The 23,900-nt window shown below is 42.1% G+C and overlaps 1 protein-coding gene across 5 annotated transcripts in view; it reads right to left on the bottom strand.

The window, feature by feature from the left end:
* The window catches only part of IL1RAPL2 (interleukin 1 receptor accessory protein like 2), a 298,053-nt gene that overhangs the window by 16,263 nt on the left and 257,890 nt on the right, over positions 1-23,900 (bottom strand). For all 5 annotated transcript variants that reach the window (XM_015860827.3, XM_032444395.2, XM_032444394.2 and 2 more), the window contains exons 7-10: positions 12,507-12,636; positions 11,388-11,533; positions 6,492-6,635; positions 2,846-3,016 (exon numbers count right to left, since the gene is read on the bottom strand). In XM_015860827.3, the coding sequence (XP_015716313.2) occupies positions 2,846-3,016; positions 6,492-6,635; positions 11,388-11,533; positions 12,507-12,636 (591 nt within the window). The remainder of the gene's footprint in view (positions 1-2,845; positions 3,017-6,491; positions 6,636-11,387; positions 11,534-12,506; positions 12,637-23,900) is intronic.

Raw genomic sequence — 23,900 nt, 5'->3', positions numbered from 1 at the left:
GAGTGAAGAGTTAGCCTCAGCCTCCACAGCCATCATCTTTGTCCTTGGGTTGGCAAAAGCTACTCCATATGCACCTTGAAACAGACAGTCCTCAGCACTGAGCCAAAGTTCCAAGCTAAGCTATGCAGTGAGGACACTGCCAGGGTCCCTCTTTGGCAGAGGAGCTCTCTGATGGGTGAGCGCATCCCTGCTCAGGCACATTCGGATTTGATCTCTCCTTCATCTGTAGAGGGGCATGCAGAACCTATTGGCTTTTTCCCAGAGGTCAGAGATGAACCAGCTGGCAAAAACATAATCAAGCTTGACCCTGAATTTTTCTGAAGTCAGCTTTTCAGTTTGTTCAGGGAAGTGTCCAAGAAAGATAAATGAAACACTATTTAACAAATCTATTTGTTGCTTGCTCTCAAATCCAAATAGCAGCTGAATGTACTGCTTCTTGCCAGGAAGCAAGTCCAATAATGCACACCCTCCTGTGGCAGCACCTTAACATTGCAGATATTATACAAAACAGCTCGTCTTATAAAACACGTATGGTTTGATGGAATCATGCATTTAAGTCTTCAGAAAAGGTACATAAGGAAGTACCAGGGCAGAGAGTGAGGAAATATAACATCACACAAAGTCATTTACACCAAAAGACATAGAAGTGCAATGCATGTGAGAAGAAATATTTCCTAAAATCAAAAAAGATAACTATAATCAAAACCTCATTCCCTACAAACCTGCCCTGAAGCGCCACATATTTTGTTGCATGTGAATAAGTTATGTCCACTTCTAAAATTTCTGGGAGGTCAATGCCATCCCATGATGCCTGGATTTCTTCGCTACACATTCCAAGCCCTTGTAAGACTGGTGAGCATTGTGCAGAACACAGAAATGGTCATGTTCCACTTCTCCCATGCACACAGAGAGCTTACAAATAACAGAGTCTGACTCTGCCATCTTTCCCCATCACCTCTCAAAATAAAATGTCATCCCCACATCTTTTTCAAAGCCAAGGCATGCAAATCACACTCATTGCAGATCCACATTTTATTCTGCATTGTCATTATGCCTGATTAAGCACCCTTGAAGCTTCATATGCTGGAATCAGGCCCTTTCATAGAACTGGAGAAGTGAGTTCAAGAGGAAAAAAGAAGTATTAAGTCTGTGAATGCTCATAAATGAGAATTGACATTTTCAGGTATCCTCCATTTTCAGGAGAGTTTTAATGAAGACCCAAAGTGATGACAAGTATTTGCTGAGTGTCTGCCTGACAAAAATAGGCAAAAATACAATATCATGCTCATCTGGCAATTGGAAAGAAGAACCTCATTTCAGATGAATCTATGATTCAGTCACTTGTCACTGAAAAAAGTCCAGTTTTAAACTCCTTGATATACTTGTGTAACTGCAATGTATAACTCTGCTATGTTGCTGGATTTAAACCAACCGTTTACTATAGTTCTGTGATTTTTTTAACACAAAAAGACATATTTTTTTCCCTAATTATCTAATAATTCGGTACCACTTGCTTGGACTGCCTTAAATAAAAAGTCTCCATTTTCTGTAACCTGTCTTTTGTTTCAGGAGACTAATGGAGTAAAACTCATACTTTGCAGGGTGTGACTTTCCTCACAGAGCAAAAGGAACAGAGGAAGCAACTCTAGCCTAAGAGCCACAAAAGCACAAGGTCAGTTCAAGCCCCTACTGGGGGACTTTGACCGCAGACCAGGCTCTGACTTCTCCCAGTGGAACTGGAGTCAGAAATCTGTTTCCAGCTCCCTCAAACAGAGAAGAAATAGGCTCCAACTTCTAGGGCAAGCTCTGGGGTTTGGCAGCAGTTTCAAACCTTTGGCAGGCAGGCTGCTAACGCAGTTGTGTTCTAGCGGTTTCATGTTTGGGGACATCTGCTCCAGCACTGTCACTGCTTTGTTCTCTTGTTCATATTTGCTATCCAGTAGTACATGCAGAGAGAAGAACCTACTCTCTTTTAGCATTTTTCACTGAAATGATTTTCAGACAGAATTAGTTAAAACAATAAAATAAGGAAAGGGATGGGTAGTATTTCCATATTTCAGAGGGGTAGTATTTCAAATAACTAGATACTAAAGCAAACCTACTATGTATTCATCAACATAGTGCATACAACTCACAGTCTTTTGATTTATCCAAAAATGAATCAGGAAGATGAGATGCTATAAACACAGCTAAGAAGGCATTAAGTGTTGATGCAGACATCCAAGGATGTCGCTGAATGTTCAGACATGGCAGTGAAACTGATTTGAAATGGATAACTGTATTGCTCTGTCAGAGTGGGAGATGGCATCAGGTCGCAGGGCTGTACACAGCTGTCTGAAGATTCAGTATTACACAATAGCAATTCTGCTCAGAAATGCAATGTTTTGGTCAAGACACTAATGAAAAACTGCACGTATGGCATTGACAGGAAAATTAATGTCTCTATTTATGAGACTTCAAAGTAAGGGAAAGAAGACAGACAAAAAAGAAATTACTGCAAAAAATGACTAAACAGAGACTACAAAATCTTTTTGGGGAGTTGCATTTTTAGCTGACTGAGTCTGATAGAAATTTTAGATTACAGTATTGCTTGCAGCACTGCAGCTTCCTCTGTAGAAAGGTCCAGCTTCTACCTCCACCGAAATCAATAACAGCTCCCTCTGGTTTCAGTGGTGCAGGAACAGCCTCTAACCTAGAGTTCAAATTGGTAGCAGCAGGGAGACTTATCCACTCCTTACAACCACTTCACAGAGAGAAGTTTTCCATATCAAGCACTCATTGCACAGACCAGGCCTGCGTAATGCATCAGAAAGTAAATTAAAACTTAAAGGTCAGAAATACTTACTTCCACTAGGGATCAGATCCCTATCTGGAATGAAGAGCTTATATCCATAGTGCTTTTCTAGAACATCTGGCAGAATTTCTAGTGCAAACTGCTCCTCTTCATTATTATCACAATCCAGTGCATCAGGATCCACTTTGGTGTATGAAAGATACGCATCATACTCCTTGTTATCTGTAAGGAAACAAACTCACATTCAGCCTGTTCTTTGCAAGAGCGCTACAAAAAGCACACGGCAGTTCTAGAAAATTGCATTGTTCCTAGAAATGATCATAGAATACAAATGCACAACTAAAGTGAATACTGACTATGCAGAAAACATCACCACGCACTAACAACCTAAAGCATTGTTTCAGATCTCTTTTTCCTGTTTTTAAAGCTGATATAATTTTACTTGACCCTGGATGTTTTACACACATGCAGCTCACAATATCAGAACTAGGAATAACTCCAGGAGCAAGCATGGAGTAGGAAGGGATTGCTCCTGCACTGTGGTACCTGCATCTCTGTGGTGCAGAGAAAGCTTTGCTGCTTCATCAAAAGGCGGAGGCAGGCAGTGGGTGACAGAAGGCACCCTGGGCAATGCCTTGCAAGCATAGCAAGGCTGCAACATAGAGGTTTGGCTAGAAGGAACAACGTAATTACTTCCTCCTGCAGAGCACTGGGGGAGTCTTCAGCTCTCTGAATCTGACACACAGAGCTGAGAGCTTGGCCAAGGGTACCGAGAACAGAAGTGGCATCACTATTGAGCTTGGGATCCATGCTGTGATCAGACTGTCTTAGCGACATTTGCTTTTCTTATTCCTCTGCAGTAATGGAAAACAGTGCATTGAAAAAATCAACCTGGAACAAGTCAGTCTTGGGGGAAGAGCACAGCTGCCATTATTTACAGAAAGTGAAAAATCAAATAGTTAATGTTGTGAGGACAAAACTGAACAAATGGACTCGTGAGCACCAATTATCTGTAAAGAATTGTGCACATGAAAGATAATGAAAACAGTTAAAGCTCATCCATATTTTCCAACAAAAAGAAAATATAGCTAATAATAATGCAAAACATCTGATGACTTCAAAGTGATGGTTCTTTCTTATAATCGTTGACACAAAGCCAGACTCACGTGGGTCAGAGCTACAGACTATGCATGTGAATGGCTGTATGTCTGTGAGGAGGTTCACCTGGCCTGCTGATATTTCTCTGAAATCAACAGCTTACAAAAGTAGTAATTTGTGAAGGAAAGATGACAGAAGAACAAACAGCAAACAAATAAAGGCCAGTCAGCTTTGGAGGCCTGTCCAAAACGCGCTATCCTGTCCATAATGAAACTTCTTGAAAACTCATAAGAGAAGCCAGCGACCACAAGATACAGGGGGCAAACATCCCTGAAAACATATGAAAGCTCTGCAAAGCAGCAAAGCAAATCCTGGAGCACTGATGTGCTTGGTTACATAACAGCATGGAAGCTCTGCACACAAAGACAGGAAGGTATGGACTGCAAATGGTGCGCATGCAGACCTCGAGCTGAGTCCTGCTCCTTCCAGCCATGTAGTAGCTCTCCCTCCAGTCTCTTCTATCCACAATGCAAACAAGCAAAAGAAGCTCCCCTGGGCCTCCTGCAAGCCCATATGCTTATGTTATATCTCTGCAGCCTTGGTTCCCGCTTCACAAGCCTCATACACAGGATGTTAGCAGGATGACCTATGCTCGCCCACTGCTTGTTCTGTGTGCTTTGGAAGCAGTGCTGTTGGGGCTGTTTTCTAAATGATTTCCCTTAGTCTTCACTATTGCCAGAATGTTTTGTCTAAAAACAAAGCTACGTACAACACAGGAAATAAATGCATCCAGCATAGCCTTCGTGGGTATTTTTAGAAATAGGATAAAGAAAATCTGTTAGGTTCCATATCTGTGGTTTTAAAGAAATACACGTATAAGTGGGATATGGTCCTGCAAATTGCACCTATGCAGCTCACAGAACCTCTGTAGGTTTAGCCAATAGTGAAAAGAAGTAGAATGAAACACCCTTGTATACGCTTTGACTTAGTATCATTCTGCCTTCATCTTTCATACTGCGGGATCAGAATCAGACACATGGCTGCAAAGTTCTAAAATGATGTACTCGAAAAGCAAGAGAACAATTTCAGAACTAACATGGACACAGAATCCTCTAAGTATGAAGGGATTGGTCCAAACAACTAGAAAATAGCAATGTTTCATAAATTAAAAAGTAACAGAACGAAAACAAGCTACATTAATAATAATGTAGCAGCTTCACATTGGAAAAAAGGACCAAATGGTATGAAAGTGTTCTGGAGGAAAGTTACTGTTTTGGGTCATTTTTGGTTGTCAAACAGGGAAATCATGCTGGTGTAATCCCAAGGTATTAGATACAAGTTACCTCTACAACTGTATAATCTTACTCTTCCCTTTCTCCTCTGAATCTATATAAAAATTTCCCTGCATTGTATAGTATGAAAAAAGCAACAATTTTAGGTTTTCCCACTCACACAAAGATTGAGAAAGGAAGTTTCCTGACCTCTGTTCCTGCTATTTATCATTCCGCATTCTATAATCCCTTGGATGTCATTCCACCCATTCTCCAATACTCCTATGGATTTCATTGTTGGCCAAACTTTTTCACAGCTTATCTACTCAGTGCTTAGCAGAAAACTCCATTACTTTGATAATGGTGATGCTAGCTGCAGAAAGCAACAGGCCTGTGCAAATGCACATTGTTTTTGCACAATGGGGGTAATGTGATCCCTGCTCCTTTTTCAAGTATGTTATTGTTTCTGAAGATACCATTACAGACTGCCTACGTGACCTGTAAGAGTTGTAGTAGGCTATGAGAACTAGCTTTACTTGATTGCTATACCTGAGGTCTTCAGCAGATACTGTTTTAATACATAATTAATATACAATCAATGTGCATATTATATACATAAAGAATACGCTGATGTGATTTAAAGCACTTGGACTGAATTCACCAATGCTTATTCAAGCTTCATAGGAGCAGCGAATGTTCTATATTCAGAGGAATTAAAGCTTCAATTCAAAAAACAGCTGTAGCATTAGGCATTAAACAAACCACATGCCTACTGACAGGGAAGGGGGGGGAGGGAATTACTACAAAACACTCCATACTATTCTTAAACATACTCTTCAGGCAAGCTGTGCAGTTGTGTATTTCCATTAATTTTCATATTCTCAATTTACAGAGGGAACTAGTTAACCACACTAACAGTTGACTCTCACCAACTCCTAGAGTTAGTTAACAGGCTGGCAACAATTTAATAGAAATGTTTAGTGGAAGATACCTGGTGAATTTACTGTCAACATACAGTATGGATCTCAAAAGAAGAGATGCTGGGCATTGGGATGTGCAAACTGAGAGTTTTCCTGAGCAATCAATTCAAAAATGAAATTCAAACCTCTATAATACATGCCTGAAGAATTCTTCTACTCTTCTTATGGAATGGACCAGTGACACTTCAGTGAACAGACTCATTGATTTAAGCAGGCTTAGCGAGAAAGTGATAGAGATTTACACTGTTGGGTGCTTAGTAGTTTGAACTTCAACTAGAAATTTCATCACATTGCACATCTGAAATATTTCTACTGTATACATCACAAATTTCCTGAGCAACTCCTTACCGTCTGCTGCTTCGTCTCCTCCAAAGTTCTGTCTGTAGAACAGCATTAACTCTATGTTGTAGCACTTATAGATGGTCACAAGCAAAATAAGCAGAAGAAGGATGGCTCCCAGTCCTCCAGCAAGCTCTATTTTGTAGATCAAATCTAAAATTAGCAAGAAAAGACAGAAAGGTTATGGTCTTTCCAAGCTCCAATTGCTGTAATCCACTGTACAATTCCACATGGAATTGCACAACTTCCTGTTATAACCACTGTAACATTAAGGATGTCTTATTTTAGTTCATAACCTATTATTTAACTTCAATCATTCTATTGTCTATCTGAACTTTCCAGACAGAATGCATTTGAGGCTATAACAACAATTCTAAAAGGGAATTAGGCAGTGATTTTTCACTGAGGATTAATCAGCCTTTAATGAGCTTGTTTGAAACTTCCATTTTGTTAGAGAGCATCAGTTGTTGTATGCTGCATGTGAGAACAGGTTTACTAGGCATGCTGTATCCCATTTGAGACCTCTGCTCTCCAAATAACTTTAAATTTAGCTTTATGTTTGTGGTGCCAGTGGATGAACTGATGTATGTTGCTAAGCCAAAACTTCAGCTGAGTCACTGGTAGATGAATTCAGTATCCAGCATGCCCACAGTAATGTGAGATGCTGAAAGCACACATCAGGCTTCTAAGAGCCACTTTGTTTGAGTTGTGACAGCTACTTGTAGAGTTCTCACACGATTGCCTGGTACACATTATACTGTAAGGGGAACTAGGACTAACTCAAATTTCCACCTGGGATACTTTTGTTAGGAAAGGTCACAAGCAGGCTAACTCAAAGTACTTCACAAATCCATCGAAATACAACTGTCCATCTTTTACAGGCAACAGGCATGGAAACAGGCATGGAAAAGTGAAGCAATGTGGCCAACGTCATTTAGCAAGCAAACGCCAGAATGAGATAAGAAACCTTGGAAGCAGTCCAGTGCTTTACCTGACAAAAGGTGCTAGCTTTAACAGCATTGTTCCCAAGCCTGAAATATTCTTGGAATGCAAAATTGCTCAGATCAGCTCTTGGCATATTACATCACCATCAATGATAAAAGACAGAAATTTGACAATAGCTATCCCCAACAATCTGTATCAGTTCAGATAAAATGACATGAACATATATTGTGATAAATACAATATGAAGATCCTGAAACGTGGAAGAGAAAAAGTTTTTGTGATCTTCAAGCTTCTAAAACATACGTCAGAAGAAATGAATGGTATGTCATTTATGTCACTTTCAAGATAAAAGGCAAATTAGTTGTGTATCTTTTGGGGTTAGTCTTGCCTTACCATGCCTTGTATTTCAATAATTAACATCAGATGACTAGTTATTCCCAGTCTACAGTATCTCTGATGTCTGGTGAGAAGCCCTGAACTAATAGATGGAAGAAATCTGTTATAATAGCTATTTAATCTCTCTGAGAACAAACAGGGAATTTGTGGGACTTCTATTACGCTGCAAAATAAAGTTGGCAGATGCTCTGGAGATAAATGTGGTCAGATGGAGAAAAGAGTTGGCTAAAATTTACTTTTCAGTGAAAAAAAAATAATTATATATACATACATATATATAATCTTTTTTATTGTATTGAAACTTTTCTACCAGGAAATTGAGATGATGGCAAAGCAGCCAGCTTGGAAGGAAAGAAAACGCTGAAGGCCATTCAGTTCTGATAACTGCAGTTGATGTGTGCTACCTTGCAGAGTAAAGTCCCCAGACAGAGCCTGTTGTACTCTCTGATCCACACTGCAGCTGTATCCCAATTGTTAGACAATAAATGCCTCTAGGTTTGCACTTGACAAATCCCCCAGCACCTTATGCCATAGTGTGTCAGGCTCTTTTTGGTTTTACTTGCTTGCTTCAACACCATTTGAAGTTGTTGCATGGTAGAGAACTGAATAAACAGCACGTCCGTGGCACTGGCCTTCCTATACCACCAGAAAAGTTAGGTTTGTCTGCCATGCTGCATCCTGAAGATCACATGCAGCACAGACTTGCACACATATGCCAGAGCAAGGGTAGGATACTGAGCAAAAACACAAGTTGCAGCTCAAAAAGCAGAATCAATCTGCTTTTGCTTCTCCTTTATCTCTCCTAGGCTCCAAACTTACCTTTTGGTCTCCTTATCAGCATTCCAAAGTGGAAGTAATGGAGGAAACACCCAAATGCTCGGTTTTCTTCCCTGCTCCAGCTCTTACTCTCTGTCCCTGATTAATGCTTTAGATTAATGCTTTATCCCTCAAGTGGTCCTCACTGAGATTGATGGGAAAGACAGCCAAGCAAACACAGTACCAGGAAAGTAGTAGAAGCTGGACTAACAGTGACTGAAACTTAGTGAATAATAATATTCAGATAGGTTCTAATGTAAAATAATAGAGAAAGATCCAGGCACAGCCTATCATGCAGAGGATTATAATCTTTAAAATTCTAGTAGTCTCATAAACATCTCATGAGTGGCTCAAGACCAAGACATTTCAGGCCCTTCATCATTTAATACCACATCAGTATAAAAAAAGCACTCATTTGTTTCCTATACAACTTGAACAAAGGCGGTATCCTTGAAAATAAAAGCTGAGCCAACACAGCTGTAATATTTACTTTTACCTAAATTTGCTGCTTCTTTCACTAGGAGTGCTGCTTGATTTTATACTGTATTTCCTGATTACTTATTCTCTTTCCAGAACAGTTACAGTGCATTGTGACTTCATTTAGGAAAATACTGGACTGTTTTCAAATTACTTTGAAGGAAATTCCAAGCTATTTCCACATCTAAGGATTAAGTGAGTTTATACTGCTACTCCAGGTAATTCAAGCATGGGGAAAAAACCCACCAAAGCCGGGACTGCCTAGTATTTATATTTGTACAACTTGAAAATGAAGAACAATGTGGTCTCAAATCAGTCAGTAAAGAAGAACGTAATCACATTAAGTGGTATTCAGTGGTGATACATGCTGAGGTGGCTACCAAAACACTAATGTTATACAGAAGGCACTCCTGTATTCTAAGGATGCATTTGTGAGGACTGTCCCACTACTGTAGCAAAAGACTTCAACATGTGTACCTCAAATATTTGTGGTATTCCTTTTTCTTCCTCAAAGGACTCTAGAAACTTACATTAGAGCTTTAACTTGGATCTGGCTTTCTGGATTTTATCCCTGGTTTTGGTTTTTCTTTTTAACTCCAGCCTTCCTAGTTTAGCAGTACTCATGACCAGTGCTGTCCTGGGTACACCTGATGTGCTGCAGTCACTCCTTTGAACTGATACAACCTGTAGTAATGTGGCAACCTGGAGACAAAACCAAGCTACAAGCACCTCCTAACAAACAGGGATAAAGCAGCCCTTAGCAGGTAGGACTTCGGAGGGAGGCTTGTGATCCTCTGACACACATACTGGTCAACAGCCTTCTACCAGTCCTGACCTAACTCTTATCACAGGTGAGCAATACTGTACTATTGCCTAGCTTATGAGTACTCTACAACCAAATCCAAGCAGGAGAAAGCTAGAATAAGAAGTATTGTATCAAGCAACAGAAGTGAAAAGTTTGGTCAAGTGCTAGTAAGAATTTAATAAAACCACAACAACAGGACAGGTAGTCAAAGGACAAAGTGAAAATACTAGAGATACTTTAAATCACACTTTAATAGCTTGAAAACAAATCACTTAACATGCCTGAGGGGCGTATAAGCCCTCTACAGACACAATTCAGACAGAAATGAAATAGCAGCTGAGAAGTGATTCTGTCCACCTCCAAATTCTGTATTCAGCAGTGCTGCTTCCATAATTTCAGCAGAGGTCTGAAATGTCTGCATTTTCTTGTTATAAATAAACTTAGCTTGTTATTCTAATATATGCAACACAGCTGAACATTTAACAGTGTCAACAAAGATATCAGTTGTATATTTATTAGGTTCAGTGGATGGGAAGGTAGAATGCCTTTTGCACTAACAAGACTAATCCTTCATCATGATGACCAGTTTCCTTAATTAAAGTTGTGACATCCCATCAATTGAGATGTTGAGTAAACATCCGTGTGCATTCTGCATCACAGCAGCAGGTTCCTGTTTTTCAGAGTAGTTTTACAGCTTATGTATTTCTATCCTTAGCATAAAGCACAGCCAGTGAGAGGCTGTGGAGTCTGTCCGGAGAGGCAGTGGAGCCTACTATTAAAAACCTGCCTGCATGCTCTCTGGGTGACTGCTGGCGGGAACCTTTTTTGAACCAATACCACTTCTCCCTCACTGTTGATTTGATACAAATTATCTGAAGGCGTGAATTATAGCCATGAAATATAGCATTCAGCATTCAGCATGGTTCTATGTAAACCCAGGGCTAGGGTTGTCTTCTAGAACCAAGGTGCTGGTGGACCTGGTCTCAACCCCACCTAGAGGTACCTTGTCTGGTCTTCCTATTCAGTCACCTGGCTCTTAGTTTATTAGTTCCATGGTGGCCTCTAACCCTAAGTTCAACCTGCAGCAGGCTCAGATACCAACGGTCTGTTTAAACCTTCTTGAAAAGGGGATTATCAGTGGGGATATCTCTGCTAGGGTGATGATGGAGGGCACTGTTTTTTTTAACTGACTCTAACATGCAACATTTCTTTGCTCTCCTAACAGTTATTGTACTCAGTACAATACAAGTACATCAATCGTGAGGATGATTTGCTCATGACTAAAGAACAGTTTGTGACTTCTTTTCCCCACAAATAGTAAAATGAAGCCATAACACAACTATACTTCAGCTCCGGCAAGCACAGAGCTTAGCTTGGCTCAGCCAGATTAGCGGGACCTCTGCTGCTGGCTGACTGATGGCTGCTGAGGCAAGAGGAAGTGAGGATAATAAAATGAAGGGTGTTACCTTTCTTGCGCAGAAGAATGCTGGCGTGTTTCCGTCCATTTCTGTTTTCCACGTGACATGTATAGTTAGCCAGATCGGCCTCCTCTACAGCATCAAAGATCAATGTCAACTCAACTTCTTTTTCTCCAAGATGTTCTCTGAGGAGTCTGAAAGGAAACATGCAACCTTCTGGAATTTTCCTCTTTTATTTTGGTGTAGATCCTGACTTATAAGGTGACAGTATCAAGAACAAGAACCCTGTGCCACTGAGAAGACAGGGAATAAACAAAATCTCAGCAAAGGGAAAAGAAAGTTGTAGTGAGTTTCAGGCCAGAGGTACAGTCTTTTCATGTCATTGTCCTAACGTGAGCATGACAAATAATGCAACGTAAATGCAGGTTTTTTCCTGGTGATGGCACAGGTCTAAAAATAAAATGCCCTTCTTTTTGTGAAAGGTTTCTTACCAGTTGCTCAGGAAAGTGACTGGTCCTTTGAACAGGGAAATGTAACGTCATGTATAATCTGCCAGATTTATTTGATCCTGTTAGTGTTCTGCTGCAAAATACAGCAGGGGATAAACACAGCATGCACGATGCCCTCACAGTCTGAAGCCTGTGAACTCAACCTTGCACATAGCTCTGCTGGCAGTCTAACGTGGCTTTACAGATAAAAATATTTCATTTTGATTTAATTTCATTTAGTTTTTTTCTATTTAACAAAATGAAATATTTTCTCCAGAGGCAGGTAGAGGCACAAGGGAAAACAGGTAATTAACCAGCGCGCTGCTTGCACTGGATGGAAACTGCCCCTTTCTGGAGACCTTCACACTTTTCATTAATAGCAACAGACACCAAAATTCTCTATGATAAACCAAAGTTGTTTTGGGGTTTTAACAAGAGATGTTTCAGCTACTACCAGGGGAATGTGGCGACAAATTTTCAGACACCTAGGTAGCCACTATGTCTTAAAAGTTTATTTGCTGGAGAGAGCGTATCTCATGCTGCCCTGCCTCCAAGTCATTTATCAGTCTTTAGATGCAGAACTGTTTCCAATTCCAGTTAAAAATTTGTTCTAAAAACAAACCACAAATATGCTTTTGGGACATACCACATTTCTAAAACTAAACACTCCAAAAAGTACCTGATTTCACCTTCTCTAATGTGACCTTCTAATTCTTCTATGAATTTTTCCCCCTTCATCCAGTAGATCATGGGGCCAGATTCACCACTGAACCCAAAGAAAGCTTTGCAGGCCACTGTCAGCGGGTTGCCTGAGGACCACAAGAAAAGAAATTATTAGATGCACTGACACAGCCACTTTGTGAGGAAACCCAGCATCTGATGAACCCCTCCACCTAAAAACAGGGGGGGAAAAAAAAAAGTATATCTGTAAAATGTAGGAAAAACACCAATGCGGATTTGCAGCTAAGAGGAAATTGCTGTGAAAGGAAACTTTGAGGTTACGCTTCATTTCACTTTTCCCAGAAAGATACTACATGAGCCATGAGAGGGAAATTGTGACGATGTACAGAGCTGTCAAATTAGTTATTAAGAAAACAAAAAATAAAACAAATAGAAAAAAGATGACTTTGTTAGACTCCTGGAATTCCTGCAAGGACTGAAGAGTGTGACCTAAGAGGCAGGTAAACCACCAAAGCCACTTCCTGCTACCACCCACTTGCAAAAAAAAAGCACAGTGATAATTTGTTCCTCACTTAGATAGAAATCACATGTTAATGAAGGCTTGGAAAGCTGCTCAGAGGGCTTTTAAACATCACCAGGTAATACGTGCTAGTAAACACCAACTACACTTGTATTACTGTCAACAGGCTTTTGGCAAAGGATTGAACTTCAAAGCATCACTCAAGTAACACAGGAACAAACTCGTCCTTTCAGTTCTTCAAAAACACTTTCTAAAGGAAGAAAATAAAACTTGGAAATTAATCAGTTTCCTTTTCTTTCCAAGAATTCACCATTTACGTGGCTTTCTGTCTGGCTACAGCGTTAGCTGCACTGTCAAAGACTGTGGTGTTTATGCTAGGACAGATGGTTGTCTGCCTACAGAAGACAAAGGTAAAAAAAAGATAAGCCAAGGAATTCAAGAGAACCATCCCCATTCCTCAGTGTGCAAATACAGCTGTTCTGCACCCACATTTTCTTTTTACCCAGCATAGGTAGTTCGGGTCACAAAAGCAGCTGTAGAGTCACCACCCTACATGTGAGCACAGGCTTCATCTCATGTCAAGGGAGACTACTGCTCAACTTTCCAGGACTCGGACCAAATGGGCAAAATCCAAGTAATGCATTTTACTGTAGTTAGAAGGACTGTTTTATCATGCCAGTCATTCTTAGTGCCAGCAGGAGACTCTTCTGACACTCAAATAAGAACAGACCTACGCTTTTCAAAGACGGCTGCCCATCAGGAGCACATCACTTGGCTGAACATGGGCTAATGGTCTCACACGACGGACTTTCTGTGCCTTAATCACAGCCTCTTGTCAGTTCAGCAGTGATAACTGGCTGCATGCATATCAGAGCATATCAGAGCTGCGTGTTTAAGCATCTTTGCCTAAACCCCCACGGAGCAGTGCCAAGTCAACTACTTGTATCTGCCCATCCATTACTCCAGTGCCCAATTTAAGATACATCAAAAGAGTCTGATTATTCAGGAAGAGCAGCATTCCCAGCCACTGAAAATCAGACGTCTTTACATCGTTTCCAAGAGCCAAAATTACAAGCCTTTTTGAAACATTAGGATATGGCAAGAAAAAGTTTAAAGACTGTACTTGTGTCTGCGTTTCTCAAATATCAAAAGATAAAAATGGAAAGAAAATCAGAATGTTTATCCTGAAGACGTTTCACTGAATCTTTCATTATCCTGGCATTCTCTATGATCTCTGGTCCCACAGCCGGCCACTGAGCACGTGCTGATGCTTACAGATTACAAACAGCAAGCTCAAACATCCAGAACATAAGGAGGAATGGATATCCACTGCAAGCTGTGCATCCCAGGGCACCAATCATCATCTCTAAGAAGCTTCAGACTTCACCAGTGAGTGACGCTTCCAGGCCCATCTCCTACTGTGCTGCAGGACAAGCTGGGAGCCACCTGCCTTCCTAGCCCACTACCCACCACTGCCTACCCCAGCAGGTTGGGAGAGCTGGAGCTCCTGGCTGCGTCTCCCAGCACACACAATGCCAGGTGTGAGGTCTGGTGCCGCCTGCCTCCGAGGTGTGATAAGTGTCTATTTAAATACCACTTAACGATTCCCAGCATGTAGCTGCTCACTCCATGCTTGATTTTAATGGAAAAAGACAATTTCAGCAATGTGAAAAAGAAAAAAAAAGGCTAGTCATGGCCTATCAGCATTGATGGCATATGCCCTTTACTTGGCACACTGTGACAGGCACGAAGCGTTACAGGCAAGATATATCACAGGGTGTGCTTTTTCTCAAACCAGCAGTTTTTTTCACTTTAAAAAAAGCACCACAAAGCCCCGAGGAAACAAAAATATTCCAAGGTGAACCTAAAACTTCTCTACTTGCAGAGCAAACATCCTGAGGTAATATGGCTGTTCCGAAATAATAAGGTTTGCTGTACAAATTGGAAAAACAACTGGAACATCTGTTGGTACACAGCTCCCAGAATAAACAAACCCAGTACGAGGGGTCAGCAGCCCTTCCTGTGACAGCTTCTGTGCTCTGAATGTGCTCAGGTAGGTTTGTTTCCCAGCTCTGCTGCCAGGAAAAGCCCTCAGAATAAACTGACATGGTCAATGCCAGCCTCAGTGGGAACTAGTACGTTCAGCTCTGAGACTGGGACTGGTCACACCTAAATCTCCCCACCCCATCCCATCCCTTGAAGGGAAGGTTTAGATTGAATGTCAGGGGGAAACCCTTCACAGAAGGAGTGGTGAGGTGTTGGAACAGGCTGCCCAGAGTCTGTGGATGCTCCATCCCTGGAGCTGTTCATTACCAGGTTGGGTGGGACCCTGGGCAACCTGGTCTAATACCAGACCAGAAGGGTGGTGGCCCTGCCTGTGGCAGTGGGTTGAATCTTGATCACTGGGGTTTCTTCCAACCCAAGTGACTCCATGATTCTATGATCCCATCCCATCAGAACAGCCATCACTTGGCAGAGGGAGGTGAAAGCAGCTGCCTCATAGAGACAAATGACTTTCCTCTCAATGGCAGCATGACACACATCATCTGGGTCCAGCTGATCCGTCCCGAGGTGGAAAGAGCTGGAGGCCTGACGATTTGTCCAGGTCCCACCCACATCCCAGCTCTCCTAAACCACTCCTCTCATCCCCAGGCAGATGGGAACATCCCTCACTTCTAAAGCTCCTGAAGCTGAGTATGAATTGCAGCTCCACTATTCTTCTCTGCATCCATGAGTAGCCAGCAGGACAAAGTCAGAAAACACAACATGGGCTCCTCCTTGCAGAAGCTCCGTATTCCTTCAGAAAAGTTTCTATAAGGCCAGCTAGGGGTATGCTGCTCTCCAGCCTCACTAAAATACAGCTGATGACAGCAGCAAGCTATTATTAGTGTTTTTCTGGTAACTCCATGCAGCTCCCATCTAGAAGAGGGTGTGCCTCACTGCACTACAGCCCAAGAGGTGGAATTCTAACACTGCAGCCAAATTCCCCTTTTCCTAATTGTTGAATATGGAGAGAAACACTGAGCCCAGAAAGTTCCTGTTTCAGGTCCCGATTTTGGGGCTGACTCCCAGAATGGAGGGGCACAGCTAGAGGCAAGGGAATGGGAAGACAACCTGCAACTCCAACAGCTCATTGCGTGGAAGGCCCAACGCTTCTGGACATCATTCTGCACCACACTGAAGAGCTCCACTACTGACTATTCTTATTAAAGCAGAATTCCCCCCGGCATTACTTAATTAGCCACATCAGAGTTCCTAAAATGAATAGTATCCTGAAAGTTTTCCATTTATAAACTGCTTCTGTTTAAATCAGATAGACATTTCAGCTGCAATTTCAATTAATAAAATAAATTGCTGAGAAACAGAGAAAATGAACACTGAAAAGAATGTGTTAAGAAACAAGGTCAGGATTCAGAAAAGCCTGCTGCTCACAGACAGCACCGGGTCTTGTGCTTTGGTGGGTCACCTTCCCTTCCCGTTTTCCTGAAGAAGATGATTCTCCAGAAATGCAATTACCGAAGCAAAAGAGCTGCCTGGTGGGGGTAGGAGTCCTGGTTAAGGGTGGAAAAAGAATCTGCAAAATAATTTAGCCAGGCATGATTCGGGCTGTGCTTACTGCAGCTCTGACATGCTTTGAAACAGAATGACAAATACTGCAGCCCAGGCTTTCTGAAACAAGTCATGCTCCAAGCATCAGAGAAATGAAGCTTAAAATACCTAGAAGTTCTTCAGCCCTTTAGAAACTTAAATACCAAGGCTAGATGGCTGACCAGCACAGCATACAAAAGCTATTCACATACCATAACAAACTTTCAGTGATTTTTTCTTATTTTTACAGTACTGACTTTTGTTTCTTTTTTCTTTTTCACAGGACAGTGTATTTATCTTTTTTATTGCTAATTTGCCAGCATCCAGTCAGGGGTGCAGTGTGTAGTTCACATACTCTGATGTACATCTGCTGTTGCTGCTCCATTCTTGCAACAAATCAGGCTTTCACCCCTGGAGCAAATCACCCATCTAACAGCAAAAACCATTTGTGAATCCTTCTTTGATTTTTCACTATAGCATGAAACATTTGGGTTTTCTTCCAATCCTTTTGTGGTTCGGCATCACACAGCACCACTCACAACAGTCCTGGTCCATGCTTCAGCACCCCCTCCACAGCAGTGGGAGGCTGTTCATCAATCACAGCCCCAAACTATTGTCACTCCTCTAAGAAATGGAAAGAAGTAATGACAGAAATGAAAGACAGAGCTGACACCATTGCAGCTTCTTCTCTCACAATTCATATTGCCCAAATTAAATACCAACTGTTGGAGCACTACACAATTACTTGTGTAGTTACAGGGTTGGATGATGTACACACACAGAAAGGAAGACAACCAAACTGCTGTCACAGAAAACCTTATCCCATTGCTCCAAGCCTCTGTCTTCAATGCGTATGCATTGTGCAGGTTCTCTCTGCTACCACTGCTGTACCTTTTCCTCTAGAAGGCTGACAGAGGTGTTTGCAAAGCAGCTGCCTTAGCTCCCCACCCCACGCAAACTGATGTAACACGGGCACTTCGCAGGCTTTGTTCCCTCACTTCACTGAGGGAGAGGGCGAGGAAGTCAGGCTGCTTATCACAGCTCTGTGAGTGCACTCTGCAGGCTGTCAGCAGGATTGGCTCTGACTCTCCAGGCTGTGAGGCTTGTAAGGCAAATCACCATGTCACTGACAAGAACATTATTGCTCTAATGTGCTTTACAAGTGCTAGAAACTGGCCAAAGAGCAGCAGAGTGATTTAAATTCCTCTGGTAAGGCAGCCTGGGTTGTATACAACCACAAATAAAGAACACATTTCCTTTTCCTTCAGAAGGATGCTCTGGATAAGAAGATATGGGAGACAGAGCTTCTGCCTGCAATTTATCCACAAAACAAATGCCCGGGGCACCAGAGACCTTGACTCATGAAATATAATCTCTCTGTGTGTTGTGGCTTCTATTTGCTTTGCAGAAAACTTCTGTCTTCTCCCAGTCCCTTGCAAGGACATCGTTCTGAGGGATGGGTGGAAGCCAGTGGCATGCCACTGTAGCACCTCCTGGAATATGTCTGCCATGGCTCAGTACTGTGTTTGATTAAAAAGTTGCTGCTTGTCCACTTATCCTGAACTGACATGGTAAGCAAAGTTTGGTATTAAGCTGTAGACTCTGGAAACCAGGGAACGAGACTGTCCTAATTCAGTGATCATATTCTGTTTCTGGATGTTCTGACAGACCTGCACTTACAAAGAAACCCATCTTGCACTGTTCAGAGCTGGTCTGCACACCTTAACAGGGAATCTCCATGTACCATTCAAACTCACAACCCCTGAAATATAACTGTAGTCCCATTCATGAGAACGAGTAATGCACATTTTCAATTTTCCTTGCTGGTTGCTCTGTCCTCAATCTTATGCCTACCCAAAAATGCTACGATTAGTTGAGGCCTGTTCTGAGCTCCACTGACCTGTTCAAGGTCTGAATGAAATTCCTTTATTGCTTCATCATCCCGCGCTGCCCAGCTGGATCCTTGCACAGAGGATGCTGCTGTGCCTCATCCATGACCCAGCTGGGACGACTTCCTGAAGAAGTCTTTCTATTTTTCAAGACAGCAAGATTTATTAAGTCTGTGCTAATTACTATACCTGGGCTTAATTCACCTCTTCTTTTACATGGTTATTCTACAGAACACAAGCTTAGCTGTGTGCTGAAACATGTCATCCTTTTTTAGATACCATGCTCATGGAATCCAATGGCTATCTTGAGTATTACTGGATCAAATGATTATAATGTCCACTCAAAACAAATTATTTTGTCTTACCAAAAAACAAACTACCCAAAAACACACACAACAAAAGATCAAAACCAAACAGACAATCCTATGGTGTTTCAAAGCCCTATTTCAGCAGCCAGGAAATTTATGACTGAATATGACCATTACAAACATTTGCATAATTAAAGATCAGCTAGAAATTAATGAACTGAAAGCATTTTAAATAAAATTAATACGGAAAGAAACCTGCTTTGTGCAGTGATAATAATTGCCTTAATTAGAGAAATTTATTGTGAAATCAAATCTACCTACCCTCCAGACATTTCTAATCACTTCAGCAGAATTTAAAAACATACGTACAGAACTGTAGAATCACTGGAGTTGGAAGGGATCCTTAAAAACCATCTGGTCCAACTCCCTGCAATAAGCAGGGACGCTCGCAGCACCACCAGGTGCTCAAAGACCAGTCCAGCCTGACCTTGGGTGTCTCCAGGGATGGGGCACCACCATACCTGGACAGTCTGTGCCAGTGCTTAATCATAAAGAACTTTTTCTTATATTCAGTCTAAATTTCCCCACTTTTGGTTTGAAACCATTTCCCCTTGCCCTGCCACAGCAGGCCCTGCTCAATAATCTGTCTCCTTCCTGTTCACAGTCCCTCTGGATACCGACAGGCCATTTTCAGCTCTCCCCACAGCCTTCCCTTCTCCATGCTGCACACCCCAGCTCTCAGCCTGTCCTCACAGGGAGGTGTTCCATCCCTTGTATCATTTTTGTGGCCCTCGTCTGGATGCACTCCAACAGCTCCGTGTCTCTCCTGCACTGAGCACTCCCCACCTGGATGCAGCACTCCAGGTGAGCTCTCACAGCACAGAGCAGAGGAACAGATGCCCTCTGTTGCCCTGCCTCACCCCAGAGCCTGGTGTCATCTGCAAACTGCTGAGAGTGCATTCAATTGCACTGTTGATGTCACAAATGAAGATGTTAAAGAGCACTGGTCTCAGCACTGACCCCTGATCTCCAACCAGACATTGAGCCATTGACCACCACTCCCTGGGTACAATCTTACAACCAGTTCTTCACCCATTGAACAGTTCACCCACCAAATCTATATCTTTCCAATAGGGAGAGATGGATATTATGGTGGACTGTGTCAAAGGCCTGATAGTAGTGGTTCTTCCGTTGTCCATTATTCTCTGAGTTTGTATGAGGAAACAGTCCAGAGGAGGTGCTCTTCCCCTAAGTCAGGCTCTGTTATGAACAGTATACACCAGCCACTGAAATGATATTCTCTGTCAGCTGTACTGATATCTAGGAAAAAAATAAATAGCAATACATGCCATATAATAAATTGGCTGCTCACTCAAATTAGAACTCTAAGGTAAAGTCTTCATTGAGAAGAAAGAGCCAAAGAAAAACTTTGACAAGGAACGTGCAAAAGATCTTTAGGTCTTGTTTGGTCCCTTGCAATTTATGATCTTAATTCTAACCTGCTTTAGTACCCTGTTCTTATTTCTTATGCCCTGAGACATCACAGAACACACAGCCACAAGATATTTGTGCTCTTCTGCTCTCAAGTAAGCAAATAGCATATATAAAAAGGAGCATAAAACCAGCATAGACTAACAACAAGTAGCAGAACCCCAAACATGAAACAAACCCAACTAAACCTCTAGACAGTTTGTTGCCAGGTACACAAGTCAGCACATTTGCTGTCATTCCATACAGCCACAACCATTTCTAATTTAAACACCACAAGCATGACCCGGTGCAAGTGCCGCTTGTAGGCTTCACTGTGGCTCTCACAGAAAGAGCAAAACAAAACTAAAGCATACACAGGGCTGAAATTCAGCTGATAACAATTTATCAGATGTTCCCAGTGCCTTTAGGAAAGCAAAGCGAAAAAAACCCAAATCAATCAAGGCAAAAAATCTCCTAGAGCAATCTTCTCTCAGAAAGACATCCACAAACAGCTCCCCAGCTCCCCAAACCACACCTGAACCATCTAAAATCCTTTATCTCCTTTGCAAAACTGTCCTGAGGGTAGTTTTAGAAGGTCTTGGTCATTGAGAGCTCAGGTATAAATGATAGCCAAGGATTTTCGCTTGTCAGTTATTCGCCTGCAATGTAGATGGATGTTAAGTGGGATTTCCAGGAGCAGTTTGACAGCTGCCTCGTACTGACTACCCTGTGCTCAGTGTTGAGATCCCTGTGAGAATCTCATTTCTGTGCATTTTTAGGCATAGAGATGTGATTTAAGACAAGTGCTGCAATGAAGGTCCTAGAGCAGCTAGAGCACAGTCCCGCACGATTTGCACATGCACATGTTTGGCTCTGCCAACTTCCAAGATGCAGTGCTGAGTGACAGGCAAGGTGGGGAGGTTTGATTGGCATTTTCTCCCAGTTAACCCCAGTAAATGATTTCCATTTGTTTGCTTAAGTTCAGACATAACATTCAGGGAGAGGAGCAATGTCAAGCAGTTCAATAAATACAACTCACATTTTGCTCATTGAGCTAATCAATATTATTCCTCAGTTACCCAATAAAGAGCTTACAAGGAAGTTAAATCTCTTTAATTTGTCAAATTTAAGGGAAACACTGTTTATTTGCCCTTGTTAATGTTAAAAGGAAAGCACTGATAAAAAGCCCACAGCAACATTAAGGTCAGCAATATTTTTAGAAAACAATCAACAGAATCTCAATAAAATAGGAATGGTTTCGTATTGTTTGTTTGTTTTTTTCCCCTTAGAATCTTGGGTTAAGTATCTTCTCATCAAGACCCAAGACATAAAGCAGGGTCTGGTACCTTGGGCATAAGAATTCTGTAAGCACATAAAAGACGGAAATGGTCCTAAGAAATTTAATAAACTCAGGTAAGTTCCTGGTGTTAAAATCATTCCTTCTCAAAGAGATACAGTGACATCCCCATGTGCTCAGTGTCTTGAGTCGTAATCTATCAGCGCAGGTAAGTGCCACTGAGAATGACCTTGTTTTTCTTGCTGACAGATGTGATTTACAGGAGTCAGTAGACCAATTGCCCTAAACCTATTAGTGGTGAGGACTCGGAATTACTCTAAGCCTCGTGCCTTGTGTGCAGTTGATAGCCCTCACATTAACCACACATTAAATGTAATTTTAGTTGCACAGGAGTCTAATAACCCCAGATTTCCCTAGGTGACCACCCGATTATGAAGCCTTACTCAGAACTACGTTCTGCCACACTGCTTTCTTTCCTGGTTCTCTACAGACAGGGAAGGCACTGCCCCACATCCACAACTCACCCTTCCTGCTACACTGCTGAGCAATAATGACTAAAACACTCTAAAAATCAAGGAATATTTTGCTGGCCTAAGTAGGTACCCCGCAAGGGAGAACTGCCCCATCCACATTCATGGTGACTTGTGCCTTAGAACCCCAGGCACAGATTCTGTATGGCTAGACAGGAAATTCTCACTAACTACCTCATCCCACAAAAACCTCCTAGAGACAAGTTTTGGGTCCTTTTCAAGTCCTTCAAGTCCTCAAAAGACACACTGAATTTGAATCTGAAATATACCGAGGAGGGGAAAGCTCCACAACTTTGTTCTGTTTGGAAAAGCCTATTAATCTGAGTGACCTCCTGAGAATTTAGTCTGTGCTTACATAGTTGACCTTAAAAAAGCCACTCACTATTCTAAAATATAAGGGATGGTGGAAGCAAGAGCTTGTCCCTTAGCCTACATCTCTCCTTTCCTACAGTCCTGGAGCCTCAGACTGCCCTCAATTCTTCCCCACAGTGTCACTGGGATAGAAGGCAGTACCTTGAAAGCTCAGAGAGGGATCTTAAAAACTTTTTCTGGGAGAGCAAAACTTTGCTCTTCCTTACTGCTTATCTCTTTCTGACACTGCGATAGTGCCAAGAAAGAAATTAAGCTGTAACATCTAATACGAAACCTTGGGCACTTGGGTTTCAAGAGCACTGTTTTAGCTCTTTTCTTGGGCCAGAAATGCATTTAATGCATCTCATCACTGGTGAAAAAGCAGAGCTAATAATGATGACTATATTGGAAAACAGTGGTTTGTAGCTGTGGATTTGCTCTATTCAATAGTGTTATTGTGCTCTTAGTCTCTGTTTTAATTTCCACAGGCATAAATAAGAGCCATTACTTTTGGAGCAACTTATGTATCTATATGTGCTAACAAATAAATAATAAAACTAAGTTACTTTTTTCTTCTTCTTCTTTTCCAGTACTTTCTCAGTTCCAGTGTTTCTTATCTTCCCAACACCCCCAAAAGGCTTCAGAGACATGGTCTCAATAAGTAGGTAGTAATAGTAATAGGTAATAGTAATAGGTAGACCTGCCTCCATCTCCTGCTTCTCATCTTCACAGCTTGCCTTGCCTGACCCTCCGACAATGGCCACCTGAGGGGCCACCACACTAGCACAGCTTTTGTCAGGGAGTTAAAGGAGATGCAGCCCCATTGTGCACAACCACCAGCACAGTAGAGCCAGAGGGCTCTGTGCTTTCTCAGGTCACAGTCTTGTTCCCTGACACTGTCTGGCCCACTCTTTGCCTGGCTTCAGATGCACAGCAGAGGACAATGTGACAGCCAGGCTGTGGGAGCTCCTGGTTGGCGGCACCCTGCACTTTGCTTTTGTCATGTTGAGTCATCTGCAAGCTGCTCCAAGCCTGTGCCATGGTGTTTTTTGCTTGCTCAAATGGAAATGAAGTCAGAGCCAGAGTGACATGCATTACTGTGCAGAGACTCAAACACAGAGCCACAGAGTGGCACTTCCACCTGCTGTGAGGCCATCAGCCTCCCTGGTGCCTGAGGAGAGGATATTTCACAGAGAGGAATTTCACAAGGAACTAAAAGAAGACAAGGTTTATGTAACCTCAAATGCAAAAGCAATTGAGAGGAGCATCTGTGCTACCCAAAGAAGCTGGCTGCTCTGCTTTTGGCTGCGCCTTCCCTTCCTTGGTTGCTGACCACTGTAAAGGGCATCATGGTGGCTGTTTACCATGCAGAGCTCTCAAACCTTGCAGTCATCTATTGTGTGACCAGCCCTGGGCAGTGCACCAGCCATGAGCCAGCA

The sequence above is a fragment of the Coturnix japonica genome, chromosome 4 (assembly GCF_054131305.1).
Source record: "Coturnix japonica strain WE chromosome 4, WE-NBRP24, whole genome shotgun sequence".
Classification (NCBI taxonomy): domain Eukaryota; kingdom Metazoa; phylum Chordata; class Aves; order Galliformes; family Phasianidae; genus Coturnix; species Coturnix japonica.
Note: the sequence above shows the minus strand (reverse complement) of the source record. Positions and strands in the feature narration are given on the sequence as shown.